The 14,933-nt window shown below is 40.8% G+C and overlaps 2 protein-coding genes across 2 annotated transcripts; both read left to right on the forward strand.

Annotated features, from left to right (window-relative positions):
• The first annotated feature begins 4,341 nt into the window (after positions 1-4,341).
• Positions 4,342-5,155, forward strand: LOC113078434 (uncharacterized). Its single transcript, XM_026250759.1, has 2 exons — positions 4,342-4,519; positions 4,676-5,155. Exons 1-2 carry the CDS (start codon positions 4,349-4,351, stop codon positions 5,153-5,155), a joined length of 651 nt encoding a protein of 216 aa, XP_026106544.1. The 5' UTR covers positions 4,342-4,348.
• Positions 5,156-11,088: 5,933 nt separating this feature from the next.
• Positions 11,089-12,795, forward strand: LOC113078435 (uncharacterized). The gene is made up of 4 exons (XM_026250760.1): positions 11,089-11,140; positions 11,276-11,587; positions 11,785-12,129; positions 12,656-12,795. Exons 1-4 carry the CDS (start codon positions 11,089-11,091, stop codon positions 12,793-12,795), a joined length of 849 nt encoding a protein of 282 aa, XP_026106545.1.
• Positions 12,796-14,933: the final 2,138 nt, after the last annotated feature.

Below are 14,933 nucleotides of genomic sequence, written 5' to 3' on the forward strand. Positions count from 1 at the left end.
TTAAACTGATTTAGATTGAGGAAGCTGTCCTCAGCAAAATGTGCTGCACATAGTTTTACATGTGGATTATAATTTTCGGGAACCAAGTTAAACATAAATTGTAACCATTAATCTCCAAGTACAGCATCCCTGGGAAGATGATTTGACTCCAAGATGAAAAGAACAGCGTTTCAACAACATGGCAAACACAAACTCAGCTCTTCCTTCTTCTCTGTCAGAGCGCAACAAGACCACGCCCTGTTTGTGAATTCATGTGTGCGGAGGTTAGTTTAACTGTTTTAGTGACGTCATTACTGCAGGAACTAGAGGGCTGTAGTCCAAACGGGTCGTTTTTTGTAGGCGAATTCTGTTAAATCAAATATCTCGCTTGGCATTGAACTTTGAGCTTTAGAATTTTACAGATATTATTTATACTCTAACAACAACATTACACACTAACTAAAGTTTAAAACATGGGATCACGAAGAACGGGACCTGTAATGTCTTTATTTATTTATTTGCCCCCAAAATTATACATTTAGTACATAAAATGGACAATATAGTTAAAAAATGTCAAAATGTCTTTATAAACTTTATTTTTGTCTTTAATCATATACTGCATTGGGGTGCACTTGAAAATCATTTTTGACTCAAATGTGGGTAACACTTTAGAATACTGTTTCTTACTTACTGCATAACTAATAAGGAATTATTGAAGAACTAAGTAGGTTTATAACAGATTTTTCATTAACACTTAACTCACTACTGTTAACTACTAAGGAAGATGTGTTAATTAATCAGTACAGGTCCTTCTCAAAAAATTAACATGTTGTGATAAAAGTTCATTATTTTCCATAATGTAATGAAAAAAAATTAAACTTTAATATATTTTAGATTGATTGTACACCAACTGAAATATTTCAGGTCTTTTATTGTTTTAATACTGATGATTTTGGTATACAGCTCATGAAAACCCAAAATTCCTATCTCAAAAAATTAGCATATCATGAAAAGGTTCTCTAAACGAGCTATTAACCTAATCATCTGAATCAACTAATTAACTCTAAACACCTGCAAAAGATTCCTGAGGCTTTTAAAAACTCCCAGCCTGGTTCATTACTCAAAACCGCAATCATGGGTAAGACTGCCGACCTGACTGCTGTCCAGAAGGCCATCATTGACACCCTCAAGCGAGAGGGTAAGACACAGAAAGAAATTCCTGAACGAATAGGCTGTTCCCAGAGTGCTGTATCAAGGCACCTCAGTGGGAAGTCTGTGGGAAGGAAAAAGTGTGGCAAAAAACGCTGCACAACAAGAAGAGGTGACCGGACCCTGAGGAAGATTGTGGAGAAGGAGCGATTCCAGACCTTGGGGGACCTGGAGTAGAAACATCCAGAGCCACCGTGCACAGGCGTGTGCAGGAAATGAGCTACAGAGAAGCAACACTGGACTGTTGCTCAGTGGTCCAAAGTACTTTTTTCGGATGAAAGCAAATTTTGCATGTCATTCAGAAATCAAGGTGCCAGAGTCTGGAGGAAGACTGGGGAGAAGGAAATGCCAAAATGCCTGAAGTCCAGTGTCAAGTACCCACAGTCAGTGATGGTCTAGGGTGCCATGTCAGCTGCTGGTGTTGGTCCACTGTGTTTTATCAAGGGCAGGGTCAATGCAGCTAGCTATCAGGAGATTTTGGAGCACTTCATGCTTCCATCTGCTGAAAAGCTTTATGGAGATGAAGATTTCGTTTTTCAGCACGACCTGGCACCTGCTCACAGTGCCAAAACCACTGGTAAATGGTTTACTGACCATGGTATTACTGTGCTCAACTCTCCTGACCTGAAAGCCATAGAGAATCTGTGGGATATTGTGAAGAGAAAGTTGAGAGATGCAAGACCCAACACTCTGGATGAGCTTAAGGCCGCTATCGAAGCATCCTGGGCCTCCATAACACCTCAGCAGTGCCACAGGCTGATTGCCTCCATGCTACGCCGCATTGAAGCAGTCATTTCTGCAAAAGGATTCCCGACCAAGTATTGAGTGCATAACTGAACATAATTATTTGAAGTTTGACTTTTTTTGTATTAAAAACACTTTTCTTTTATTGGTCGGATGAAATATGCTAATTTTTTGAGATAGGAATTTTGGGCTTTCATGAGCTGTATGCCAAAATCATCAGTATTAAAACAATAAAAGACCTGAAATATTTCAGTTGGTGTGCAATGAATCTAAAATATATGAAAGTTTGAAAGTCAACACGTGAGAAGTTGATCTGAACCTCTCTTCACGGTCTACTCGTGTTCAGGGGTCGGACCGGTAACAGTAAGCTCGCGCAGCTTCAGTGCGAGCAGGAAAGGGGCTCTTATTTGTGCGCCAGTACACCAACGGCTGATCACTTCCTGCTATCTGTGCCTCAGACATGAAGCTCTGCACTTCCAGTGCTGAACGCCTGCCCGTGTCCTGCGCACCAGAGTATGTGAGCGGTGCGGAGTGGGAGCGGAGCTAGGAGCGGAGCTGTGTGATTTAGCCAGGTGCGAGGAGCGGATTTTTTAAATGTTGGAGCGTTGTGATTTTCTCCCGCTCCGAAACGCTCCACTATCGCTCAATTACCAATCACGAGCCAGGAGTCCCAGGACCAAACCATTGTCAGGAGAAGGAGGGGGACTCAAAATGTTTCTAATCATATTTTGCATTTGTTTGCATTTGTATTGTTTTATTAGTACTTTCACAAACATTTATATAAAGTATATATCATGTAATTAATTTATCACATGATTTTAATTATATTTTTACCGACCCCCTCGCGATTTCCACCCATGCATCTCCATTATATGATGGACGAATTTATAAGTTGGTAATAAGCAGTAAGCAAGCACAGGTAAAGACAGACAGAAAAATGGAGTTTCTGAAATATTACCGTGAAGAAGGGGAAAAAAAATATAAATGTATTATAAAAGGTAGTGATGACAAAGGAGAACGTGAGTGCGGGGAGGTGATTGCAACGTCAAAAGATTCATTGTGGAATCTTAAAAGGCACGTGTCAAGGAAACACGATAAAGTTTTTCGCTCGCACGTGGAAAAAAAATCTGAAGGTCGGTATTATTCAGCTTGAACAACCTAAACCACCAATGCAGAATTAATACATTTGTAAATATTGTATTGGCATTTAGGCTACTTATTATTTATATTTAATTTTAGCGCCATATTTATGTTCAATTTACATTTTTTTGCAGAGAAAAAATCACAGGAAACATGTAAAGAGACACAGAGCAGTAAATTTAAAGGTTTCTTTCAACAAAGAGCGACAAAAGTAAATATTTCACAGGAGAGGAAGAGTGAACTAGACCAGGCTTTCTTTAAAATGATTTACATGGACTATGAGCCACTCACCAAAGGAGAAAGAGAAGGGATGCGCTATTTTGCGAACATTGCACAGCCTGGCTACACCCCACCTTGCTATAGCACGGTCCGTGACACACTCATGCCACATGCTTTATTAGAGTTGGAGAACAAATTGCGCGTTCTGCTAAAGAACTGCAGTGGACTCTCAGTGGCCCTTGATATTTGGACGAGCCGACGAGGTCACAGTTTTCTGGGTATCGTGGGAAGTTTTGTAGATGAAAACTTTCAAGGCCACACTGTTCTGCTGAGTTGTGAACACATTCAGGGACACCACACAGCGAGGCACATTTCTGAAAAATATGAGGAGGTCCTGAGACGCTGGAATATTCAGCGTGGTGTTATCAGAGTAGTAACTGATAGCGCCAGCAATATGGTAAAAGCCTTCAATCTGCCTGGTTTTAGCGAATTCGGGGATCAGCTGGACCAAGATCTCGGGGACAGGGAGACAGATGGTGAGGGTGATGCTCCAGATGTTGCACTCCTGCAGCTCCATGCAGACCAGCTGGCCATCCAATTGAACATGATGGTAGAGAACTACGTCACCAAATCAAATCTTCACCTAAGATGTCCGATCCACTTACTCCAACTTGCAATTAAAGACGCAATTGCGAAGCACAATGCAATCAATTCAATAATCAACAAGGTTGGGAAAATAGTCAGAACAGTCAGAAAAAGCACACTGAACACAGAGGAAATCGACAAATTAGGCGTTCGTCCCACAACTGCATGCGCAACCAGATGGAACAGTCAGTTGCGGATGATCGAGTCGGTGCTGAAAATGTTTGAGAAGGACACGCTGTGGCAAAACAGGCTGACGTCGATCACAGATGATGGGAAAATCACATGCAATGATGTCCTCCTCCTTAAAGGCTTAGTGAGAGTACTAACACCATTTGCTGAACTGACAGACAGTTTACAAAAGGAGCTGGGAAACCTAGGGATGATCCTACCGGCAGTTGCAGAAATACACACAATGATGTTTGATGTTTCCAGTGACACTCCACTGGAAATAGCCGCATTCGCAGAAACTCTAGCTGAGAACTTTGAGACTCGTTATCAAAGGTTTTATGACGACACTCACGTTATTCTGGCTGCATTATTAGATCCACGCTTCAAGAACGAGTGGATTGCAAGAGATGAAAAGGCAAGTAATTCATTACACAAAGGTATAGCATTCAGAAATTAACCATGGTTTATTAAAATAAAATAAATGCTAACTTACAATAATGCTAGGCCTACATGTATGAAAACTCATTATTATTATTCTAAATAATCATAGCTAATTGTATTGTTCTTGTAGGTTCAAGGCAAACAGATTGAGATCCGGGAGTTGTTAGTATATCAAACAGAACTTCTCTGCAGTGTAAATAAAAAAGTAACATCCCTTTCCCTTGTCGCTGACCCTGTGACTGTCCCTGACCGTGTCCCTGAGCCATCGAGCGCAAAAAAAGTCAAGACAATGTTCCAGTCATACGCAACTGTGGCCTGTTCGTCTTCTACAACACTAGACGTCAGAGGAGAAGTCGAGCAATACCTTGGAATGCCAAGATTGAACACCGAAGTTGACGACGTCCTTCGCTTCTGGAAAGAAAATTCTAATGTACTGCCACAACTTTCACAAATTGCAAGACGCATATTTAGCATTCCCAGCGGCTCGGCCAGCGTGGAAAGGGTGTTTTCTATTGCTGTTCTGATGTCCAGCAATAACCGCATGTGCTTGGCACCTGCCACTCTACAAAAGCTTGTTTTTCTAAAAGTTAACGCAGCACTGGAGATTTAGCTTCGCTCGCTAATGTTCAACCAGCCAGCATTTTTTTCTGTTCATAGAAAAGTTGGCTAAAAGAGATCTTTATTTTTTTCGTTTGGCAATTTAACTTCATATTTTAGTTTGTGATTTATTTTATTTAATGTAATGTTTTTCGTTTGATAATTTTATATAATGTTTTTTTCATTTGATAATTTATTTAAAAAAAAAAAGCCTATGTTTAACCAGCCAGCATTTTTTTCTGTTCACAGGCCTATTTCTCAATATTAATATAGGCTAAAAGTTGGCTAAAAGAGATCTATATTTTTTCGTTTGGCAATTTGTTAAACTTCATATTTTAGTTTGTGATTTATTTTATTTAATGTAATTTTTTTTCGTTTGATAATTTAATATAATGTTTTTCATTTGATTATTTTATTTTTATTTTTTTAAATAGCCTATGTTTAACCAGCCAGCATTTTTTCTGTTCACAGGCCTATTTCTAAATATTAATATAGGCTAAAAGTTGGCTAAAAGAGATCTATATTTTTTCGTTTGGCAATTTGTTTAACTTCATATTCTAGTTTGTGATTTATTTTATTTAATGTAATGTTTTTCGTTTGATAATTAATATGTTTTTCAATTGATACTTTATTTAATTTAGCCTCATTCAACAGTTGTTTTTTTATTTTGCTTTGTTTAAAAGTGAGCTATTGGTTTAGGGCTGTTCAGTGTTCAAAATTCCAATAAAGTATGGATGTTCTTCTCTTAGTACTGCCTATTCGTTTTACACTACATGCATCTTCTGATCAGACACTGGTGTTATTAAAAAAAAAATAATAATAATACCCTGGAGCGAAAACTGAGCGAGACGTATAAGGACGGAGTGGGGGAGGGAGCGAGGAGCGGAAAATTGTACACCCAGAGCGGAGCTTGAGCGGAGTAATTATGAAATACTTTGAGCGTGGAGCGCAAATTCTTCCCGCTCAGCTCCGCTCACATACTCTGCTGCGCACTGATTTCGAAATACTCTTCCACACAAATGACAAGCGAACGATTACAATGAAGTCTGTGCACGCGGGCGCACTTCCGGAAAAATCGCCCAAAAAAAGACCAAAAAACGGCCGATTTATGGCCGGTCAACCGGTGCATCCCTACTTTCGGGTCGAGTCGTTCCTTAATCACGTGACAGACCCATACGCTAAACCAATGCAGTCTGAGCCGGAAAGAGAATTTATTAGTTCATAGTTCGAGTCTATCAGGTTTTTGACTCGTTCCTTAATCATGTGACAGACACATACGTTAAACCAATGCAGTCCGAGCCAGAAAGAGGATTGATTAGTTCATCTCATGAGTCTTTTGGGTTGAGTCGTTCCTTGATCACGTGACAGACCCATACGCTAAAACCATAGACAGTAAAAGAATGCAGTATTGAGCCGGAAAGAGAATTGATAAGTTAATCTTTCGGTTCTTAGGGTTGTTTGTTCTTTTGTCACGTTGTAAGGGAAACAGGTCAATTTAGCTCAAAGCGAATCGTTTAAGATTTTAAAGTGAATTTGAACAGAATCACTGTTTCACGGCTGATCACTGAGACGCCCTGACATTCACTGAACAAGCCGTTTAACATCAAATCTGCCCTGGATACTAATATCCAAACTATAGTGAAACACTATCAATTAGCACAGTAACAAGATCAGCAGTTTAAGACATTAACTTGTAAGCACAAAACACAAGATACTTCTCTTTTCAATATGAATAAGGCTTTATTAGATAAATCTAAGACATATAAACTAATCTAACACATAAACGCACGCACTCACACATTCACACAAGTTGCAGGAAGGTCGAAAGTTAGGGAAAGATGAGTTTAAGAGAATGGAAATATAGAATCCCAAGTTCACAGCAATACGTTAAATTGCATAGACATGAACAATCATCTATCACTTAATTAGCCCTCGCATTGAGTTCCTCAGTGAGGTTAAAATTATATTAAATACAGCAGTACAAATATCTGAGGATACATTGCCTGTGTAAAGGTGTCCCTTTGTTGTCGCTGATTGGCTGGAAGTTCAGTAGTCGCTGAAGTGACGTCTTGGGAAGCCCGTGGTTGGCCGTTGGCTGAAGATGGAGAGTTTTGTGTGGCTGGTTGAAGTTGAAACTCGACGTTACAAAACTTAACTCAGAAACACGAAACTCTCAAACGGAAAAGAAAAGAATTAAAGTTTGGCAAGATTAGGTTTAAGGTTTTTGGTGATCCTGGGCCAAAGGAATGCCTTAGCATCCTTCCTGATTCCTGATAAGGCTGGGGATTTATGCATTGGGGTCACTACAGGGTTCTTGGCCATTTGGTTTTAAGTTTGGGAAACAAAGATAATTTTTTTACTGCTGTCCTGACATCGCTGGTATGAGATTAGACAGGCACGAGAAGAGAAGAGGGGGGTGACATCTCCTTTAGGCATCTTGGCACCATGACTGTGTTTTTTGACACACTAATGGTTCGATGGGGAATCATTCTGAACTGTGGAATGCGGTATTGGTTTCTTTACTGAAATGGAGTGTTCAAGGATAATCCTACATTGCCCATTTAAAGTATCTATTTGATTGTTTTAACACATAGACTTCTGTATTTCTGTGATGTGTTACTGTATTTTCATCAGTACTTCAGTGTCACATGATCTTCAGAAATCATTCTAATATGATGATTTACTGCTCAAGAAAGGTTTCTGATTATTATCAATGTTGAACACAGTTAATATTTAACAGTTAAATATTTGAAATGGTCCTTTCTGTCAGAGTTAACTCAATATAACTGATTCATCAATCGCACATCTAGTGTTCTGTTATTGATACAAGCACAACTTCTACAACTGATAACAGAGCACTCAAGAGTGTACTGTCAGTCAAGTTGAGCTCATTAAAATGTCATATTAATATTTTGTATGCAATTATTTACATATCGAGCAAACGTAAAGAGAACGTCGTGGCGTGTGTCCATTGCAAGATAAAGCTGGTATAACACAACTAGGGCCCAATGATTTCCGTGATGCAGAAAACGTGGAGGGAATTGTGGAATCCAGTCATAAAAACGGAATTTAAAGTTTAACGCGGAATGGCACGGGATTAGCTGAATTTTGAATGAATTAATCAAAAATAGGTCATTGCACTTGCATCAAATCACGATATGGACTAATATCTGTAAATATTAAGCCGGATCAGTCTATTTAAATATGAATCCTGCATGTTCTGCGTGTCTGTGTTAATGAATGGAGCAGAAGCGCGACTTCCTTTAACACACACACACTGAAGCGCGTGACGCTTGCGGTGATTTCAGCGTCTGCTGTCTCACTAAATAAGGACGTTAACACATGAAAACACATGAACAACATCTTCAGAACTGCTCTGACAGTCACTTCATAAGCATTTGACCGTTTGATTTGAGTAAAACTAGCGTCACGTCACATACACAGAACTACGGAAGTTCTAGGCGGCCATGCATTATAATATTTTTTCTTCTTGTTTTCTCGTTATAACGACTTAATTTTCTCGTTATCTCGACATAACGAAGTTCGTTTTCTCGTTATAACGACTTCATTTTCTTGTTTTCTCGACATAACGAAGTTCGTTTCCTCGACATAACGAAGTTCGTTTCCTCGACATAACGAAGTTCGTTTTCTCGTTATAACGACTTAATTTTCTCTAAGAAGTTACAAAACTGCGCCAGCAGGTGGCACTATAGACCTGAATATAACTGATGGGGTGTTGTACACTATCCACTTTACTGTACGCGGACCTTCCTCGTGATCGCTATAATTTGTGCAGTCTTCATTACTGACATTAATTAATTCATAAATGTTAAATGCTTAAATCAATATGAATATTTTGTGTATTAAGTTCCTGCTAGATGCATGAGTTTCACCAACGCGTTCTGTGTCATAAAATAACTGCTTATCAATACAAGGCTGACGTCACTGTATTCTGATACATGGACGCTCTTTTCAAACAGAAGCTTGTAACACACATGATATCTGCCACATCATATAATGACTACTACAAATTACAAATTATATATAATTTTATTTCAAATAAAGGGAAAATGAAAAGTGAGTTTAATCCAAGCAGCTCTAATTTCGCGGTGTTGCCATTTAAACATGTTAATTACAAAAACAAAACGTTCGTTGTACTGTCTCTGGAAAAATCAACAGTGATTGATCAGCCTTTATTTATATACAGTATTGTAGACGTTATTACCTAGGCGAAATATAGGCTACAGTAAGAGCGCCTGCATGGTTGTCCATCAGATGCCTGTCAAAGTTGAGTTCGTTACTATAGCAACAGTAAAACTGTCATGTCGTTATAACGAGAAAACAAACTTTCGTTATGTCGAGATAACGAGAAAAATAAGTCGTTATAACGAGAAAACGAACTTTATGTCGAGATAACGAGAAAAATAAGTCGTTATAACGAGAAAACGACTTTCGTTATGTTGAGATAACGAGAAAATTAAGTCGTTATAACGAGAAAACAAAAAGGAAAAAATATATAATGCATGGCCGCTTAGAACTTCCGTACAGAACTGTAAAGGTACAACAACCCATCAAAACAAAAGTCCGGTTAAAGACTATGTTCAGCAGAATGTACATAGCCTACCACTAAAAAAAAATAAATCTAATTTTTTTTTAAGGTTTAATCACACAACATTTCTTCCCTGTTTTATTTTTTATAGCAAATCCCCTTTGTTTACCAAAAAGTTAAGTTAATTTTCAGTAAATAAAAGATAAATAAAAGAAAATGCTTTATTTAAAACCCCAACTGAATGACACTTAAATGCTCTTAATTCATCTGTCAACTTTATTGTCATTGTTCACAGTACAAGTACAGACAGAGAAACAATGGGCAATAATTAAATGTTTATTTTGATGTATGCATTGCATTCTATGCATTTAAAAAATAAAATTAATTTTTTTTCTAAAAAAGAAAACTTAGTTGTTCATTTTAAGAGACCCAGGAGTCTTATTTTCTCTTGCAGAATTAATATTGCACTTTAATTAAGCAAAAACACATTTTATCCGATTATTCGATGGAATTTTTGGTAGAATACTCGATTACTAAAATATTCGATAGCTACAGCCCTAGTCTGTTATGATGCTCTGTGTTTGATTACTAATTCCTGTGTTGTATGGCGTTGCACACAGAGGATGAAAACATTCAGCCTCGACTCTTTATCATCTTTTGTCGTAAAATTGGCAAATCGTACCAAATTGAACAAAACTATATAAATACAAAACTTGAATTAATGAATATGTAACAGTATCCACGGTATCACATATCAGGGCACGACATAATACCAGTAGTCACTTTCATACCGGTATAGCACACAATCCTAAAATATAACCTATATAAAAATATACAAGTACTAAACTGCTTAGTTCAGCCTCATTCAGTACTGCTATGTTGGTCCATACAAATCGTACCGGGACCTCATTGCTTTCGCAAATCACAAGGAAATCGAACCACAAACGAAGGTGGTCTGATTATAGTTTGTTTTTGGGTTCTTTTAGGTGGCTCTGAGATCACTTGTTTGTTCACATATACGAGCTGAACTGCTCCGAGAGTGCTTGCAGGGCTCAAATAAACTAGGTGTGAAAACACCCTTACACTCTGTTTGTGTAGAAATATAAATGCAATTTCATTGTCTGCAGTGGTATAGATGTAGATGGAGGTTTCCCGGGTAACAGCTGTACACAAAGCATCACTCCACTTATAAACACTGCTTCATCAGGCATTAAAAGCTAGATGAAATGAAAATGACATCCATAATTTTCTGAAGACATTTGGTTTCCTTCAGAAATACAGTGATATAAAAACATCCACACCGACTTACTCCCAGTAACATCGTGCAGCAGAAGAACTCAGCTGATGACTGCCTAAAAGAGCTTCTCTCAACTTTTGAATGCCCTTTGCTGCTCCCAATGCTTTATCTGGTCCACTGTCAATCCCACAATGCCTTGCGTAAGCTTGAAAGTAGGAATGAAGTGAAATGCCTGCTCTTCTCCACTCACTCTGTGGTAATGGACAGACAGTGTTGCTGTGACAGTTACATCTGTTCAGTGTCATCACCAGCAGTTTAATCTGTTTCTGTTTGTGCTTGTTCTGCAGGTGTGTTTGGTGCTGATGAAGAAAGAGTGAAGGCAGTGAGGGAGGGAGATTCTGTCACTCTAAACCCTGATCTGACTCAAATACAGGGATTTACTGAGATACAGTGGTGGTTTAAAGATCAGCTTTTTGCTATTACTGATGGAAGGAATCATGAATATCCTGAAAATGAGAGATTTAGAGACAGACTGAAGCTGAACCAGAATGGGTCTCTGACCATCACCAACATGAAGACCAAACACTCTGGACTCTATAAACTATGGATCGAACTCAACACTGGGCCCTTAACTTTGGATTTCACTGTCACTGTCAATGGTGAGGAGATCATTCCTGTGCTGCTATAAGAATTATGAGCCAAAGTTAACTGCATACTGTTGTACATGTAATATATATATAATCTGCATGTGCTGTATGCTGTGACCACAAGCACAACTAATAAACAGTGAAACAGATTCTAGTGCCTGTAACAGGGTAAATGTGTTAATCTTTGTCTGTAAATCTGATTCTTGTAGAGTCTCCATCTGTTATTGATGCTGTTAAAGGAGAAATGAAGTTTGAATCGGTGAAGGAGGGAGCTCCGGTAACTCTTCAGACTGATGTTAAACAGCTACACGGAGATGAGCTGATAGTGTGGAGGTGTGGAGAAGAAGGAAAACTCATCGCTAAAGCTGATATGGAGGCTAAGAGCTCACCATTATATGATACTGATGGGAGATTCAGTGGAAGACTGGAGCTGGATCATGTGACTGGATCTCTGACCCTCACAAACACCAGAACCACAGACTCTGGACTCTATTATCTACAGATCAGCAGCAACCAACAGACCTTATACAAGAGATTCACTGTTACTGTCAGTGGTGAGTAACTCAAGCTTTCTGAGATAATGATTGTTCATCAGCTATGAACAGATGATATTACATCAATGGACTCATTATGAGAAATCAAAACCTTCCTGTAAAACACACTTGAGTGTAAACTGATGCATACAGTAACTAAAAGAGATCATGACTTCTTCCTCAAGCAGACCTGTTACTAGCTGAAACAGCTTGTGAACTTCTGTAACTTTACCAAATAAATACAGCAACACACAATCCTTGTTAATACTGTTGAACAAGCAGATAATAGTATGAAAGAGTAGTTGTCTATGTAATTACAGATATAGAAATGATACATTTAGTAAAGTGCTTTTAGTAAAGTAGGGTGTACTGTACATAACATTTGTTTTCAATAACATGCCTTGGTAATGTCCTTTTAATTATACTTCAGTCTCACACTGACCCATACACTTAAATTACTGACAGAGATAAATATGAAACTGTGATAAATACTGACAGTTAGGTTTTTGAACAGCAATTAATTGAATGTCTCTGTTTATCCTCACAGAACCAGATCTGTCTCCAGGTGCTGTAGCAGCGATTGTTATTGCTGTTCTAGCTGCTGTTGCTGTTGGTGTAGCTGGACTGATTTACTATCGCCGCAAGTTCTCTGAACTACGAAAACAAATGTGTAAGTATTACAGCTGATACAGCAAGACAAACAACACTGAGCTTTATTGTGTTTCAGTAGAGTTTGAATATATATAGTGTGGTTTTTCACTCAACATCAACACCAGAACTTGATCAATAGTTCTGCTTGTATCTGATGCAGTAATTAATGAAGTGTGATTTTGTAGTATTGAGCTGAATTACTGAGTCATTGTCTCTTTGAAAGGTAGAATTTCCGAAAATGTGCTTATTTAAAGTGCTGGAGGCTTTTTAAAATTATTTATATCATACAATATTTCTAGGGATATTAGGGGGAATACTGAATCCAAATCTGCTGTATATGAAGCTCAAAAATTTGCCAAAATGCCTCCAAATTAAGAAATTCAAAATGGCCGCCACCGCCAGGCTGAAATCTATTTTTCAGTGTGTCTTTTTGACTAAATAAACATGAAATAAATGTGCTTTTGTAAGTTTTCCTACATTGGCAATTCAGTGCCATATTCAGATTTGAGATGTCATGTGAAGAAACTGCTTAGATATTGCAAAAATTGTTGTTTTTAACTATAAACTATTATTATATAATTAATAATCAAGTTATTATTATTAATATCAGGCTAATTTTACTTAGTTTGTGATCATTCTGGTCCGGTCCCTGTAGCGTGCGATCGCACCGGTGTGATCAGTCTGGGCCGGTCCCAGGAGCGTGCGATCGCACCGGTGTGATCATTCTGGGCCGGTCCCTGTAGCGAGCGAGCGATCGCACCGGTGTGATCATTCTGGGCCGGTCCCTGGAGCGTGCGATCGCACCGGTGTGATCATTCTGGGCCGGTCCCTGTAGCGTGCGATCGCACCGGTGTGATCATTCTGGGCCGGTCCCTGGAGCGTGCGATCGCACCGGTGTGATCATTCTGGGCCGGTCCCTGGAGCGTGCGATCGCACCGGTGTGATCATTCTGGTCCGGTCCCTGGAGCGCGCGATCGCACCGGTGTGATCATTCTGGGCCGGTCCCTGGAGCGTGCGATCGCACCGGTGTGATCAGTTTGGGCCGGTCCCTGGAGCGTGCGATCGCACCGGTGTGATCATTCTGGGCCGGTCCCTGGAGCGTGCGATCGCACCGGTGTGATCATTCTGGTCCGGTCCCTGGAACGTGCGATCGCACCGGTGTGATCATTCTGGTCCGGTCCCTGTAGCGTGCGATCGCACCGGTGTGATCATTCTGGGCCGGTCCCTGTAGCGAGCGAGCGATCGCACCGGTGTGATCATTCTGGTCCGGTCCCTGTAGCGAGCGATCGCACCGGTGTGATCATTCTGGTCCGGTCCCTGTAGCGTGCGATCGCACCGGTGTGATCATTCTGGTCCGGTCCCTGGAGCGTGCGATCGCACCGGTGTGATCATTCTGGGCCGGTCCCTGGAGCGTGCGATCGCACCGGTGTGATCATTCTGGTCCGGTCCCTGTAGCGTGCGATCGCACCGGTGTGATCAGTCTGGGCCGGTCCCTGGAGCGTGCGATCGCACCGGTGTGATCATTCTGGGCCGGTCCCTGGAGCGTGCGATCGCACCGGTGTGATCATTCTGGGCCGGTCCCTGTAGCGTGCGATCGCACCGGTGTGATCATTCTGGGCCGGTCCCTGTAGCGTGCGATCGCACCGGTGTGATCATTCTGGGCCGGTCCCTGTAGCGAGCGAGCGATCGCACCGGTGTGATCATTCTGGTCCGGTCCCTGTAGCGAGCGATCGCACCGGTGTGATCATTCTGGTCCGATCCCTGTAGCGTGCGATCGCACCGGTGTGATCATTCTGGTCCGGTCCCTGGAGCGTGCGTTCGCACCGGTGTGATCATTCTGGGCCGGTCCCTGGAGCGTGCGATCGCACCGGTGTGATCATTCTGGTCCGGTCCCTGGAGCGTGCGTTCGCACCGGTGTGATCATTCTGGTCCGGTCCCTGTAGCGTGCGATCGCACCGGTGTGATCATTCTGGTCCGGTCCCTGGAGCGAGCGATCGCACCGGTGTGATCATTCTGGGCCGGTCCCTGGAGCGTGCGATCGCACCGGTGTGATCATTCTGGGCCGGTCCCTGGAGCGTGCGATCGCACCGGTGTGATCATTCTGGTCCGGTCCCTGTAGCGTGCGATCGCACCGGTGTGATCATTCTGGGCCGGTCCCTGGAGCGTGCGATCGC

The sequence above is a fragment of the Carassius auratus genome, unplaced genomic scaffold (assembly GCF_003368295.1).
Source record: "Carassius auratus strain Wakin unplaced genomic scaffold, ASM336829v1 scaf_tig00025698, whole genome shotgun sequence".
NCBI lineage: Eukaryota > Metazoa > Chordata > Actinopteri > Cypriniformes > Cyprinidae > Carassius > Carassius auratus.

Bases quoted from the DNA above. Each gene is read 5' to 3' on its own strand.
- LOC113078434 (XM_026250759.1), top strand. From the start codon at position 4,349: ATGATGTTTGATGTTTCCAGTGACACTCCACTGGAAATAGCCGCATTC. The intron at 4,520-4,675 runs GCAAGTAATTCA...TTGTTCTTGTAG, and splicing joins GGATTGCAAGAGATGAAAAG to GTTCAAGGCAAACAGATTGA.
- LOC113078435 (XM_026250760.1), top strand. From the start codon at position 11,089: ATGCTTTATCTGGTCCACTGTCAATCCCACAATGCCTTGCGTAAGCTT. The intron at 11,141-11,275 runs GTAGGAATGAAG...CTTGTTCTGCAG, and splicing joins TGCCTTGCGTAAGCTTGAAA to GTGTGTTTGGTGCTGATGAA. The intron at 12,130-12,655 runs GTGAGTAACTCA...TTATCCTCACAG, and splicing joins ATTCACTGTTACTGTCAGTG to AACCAGATCTGTCTCCAGGT.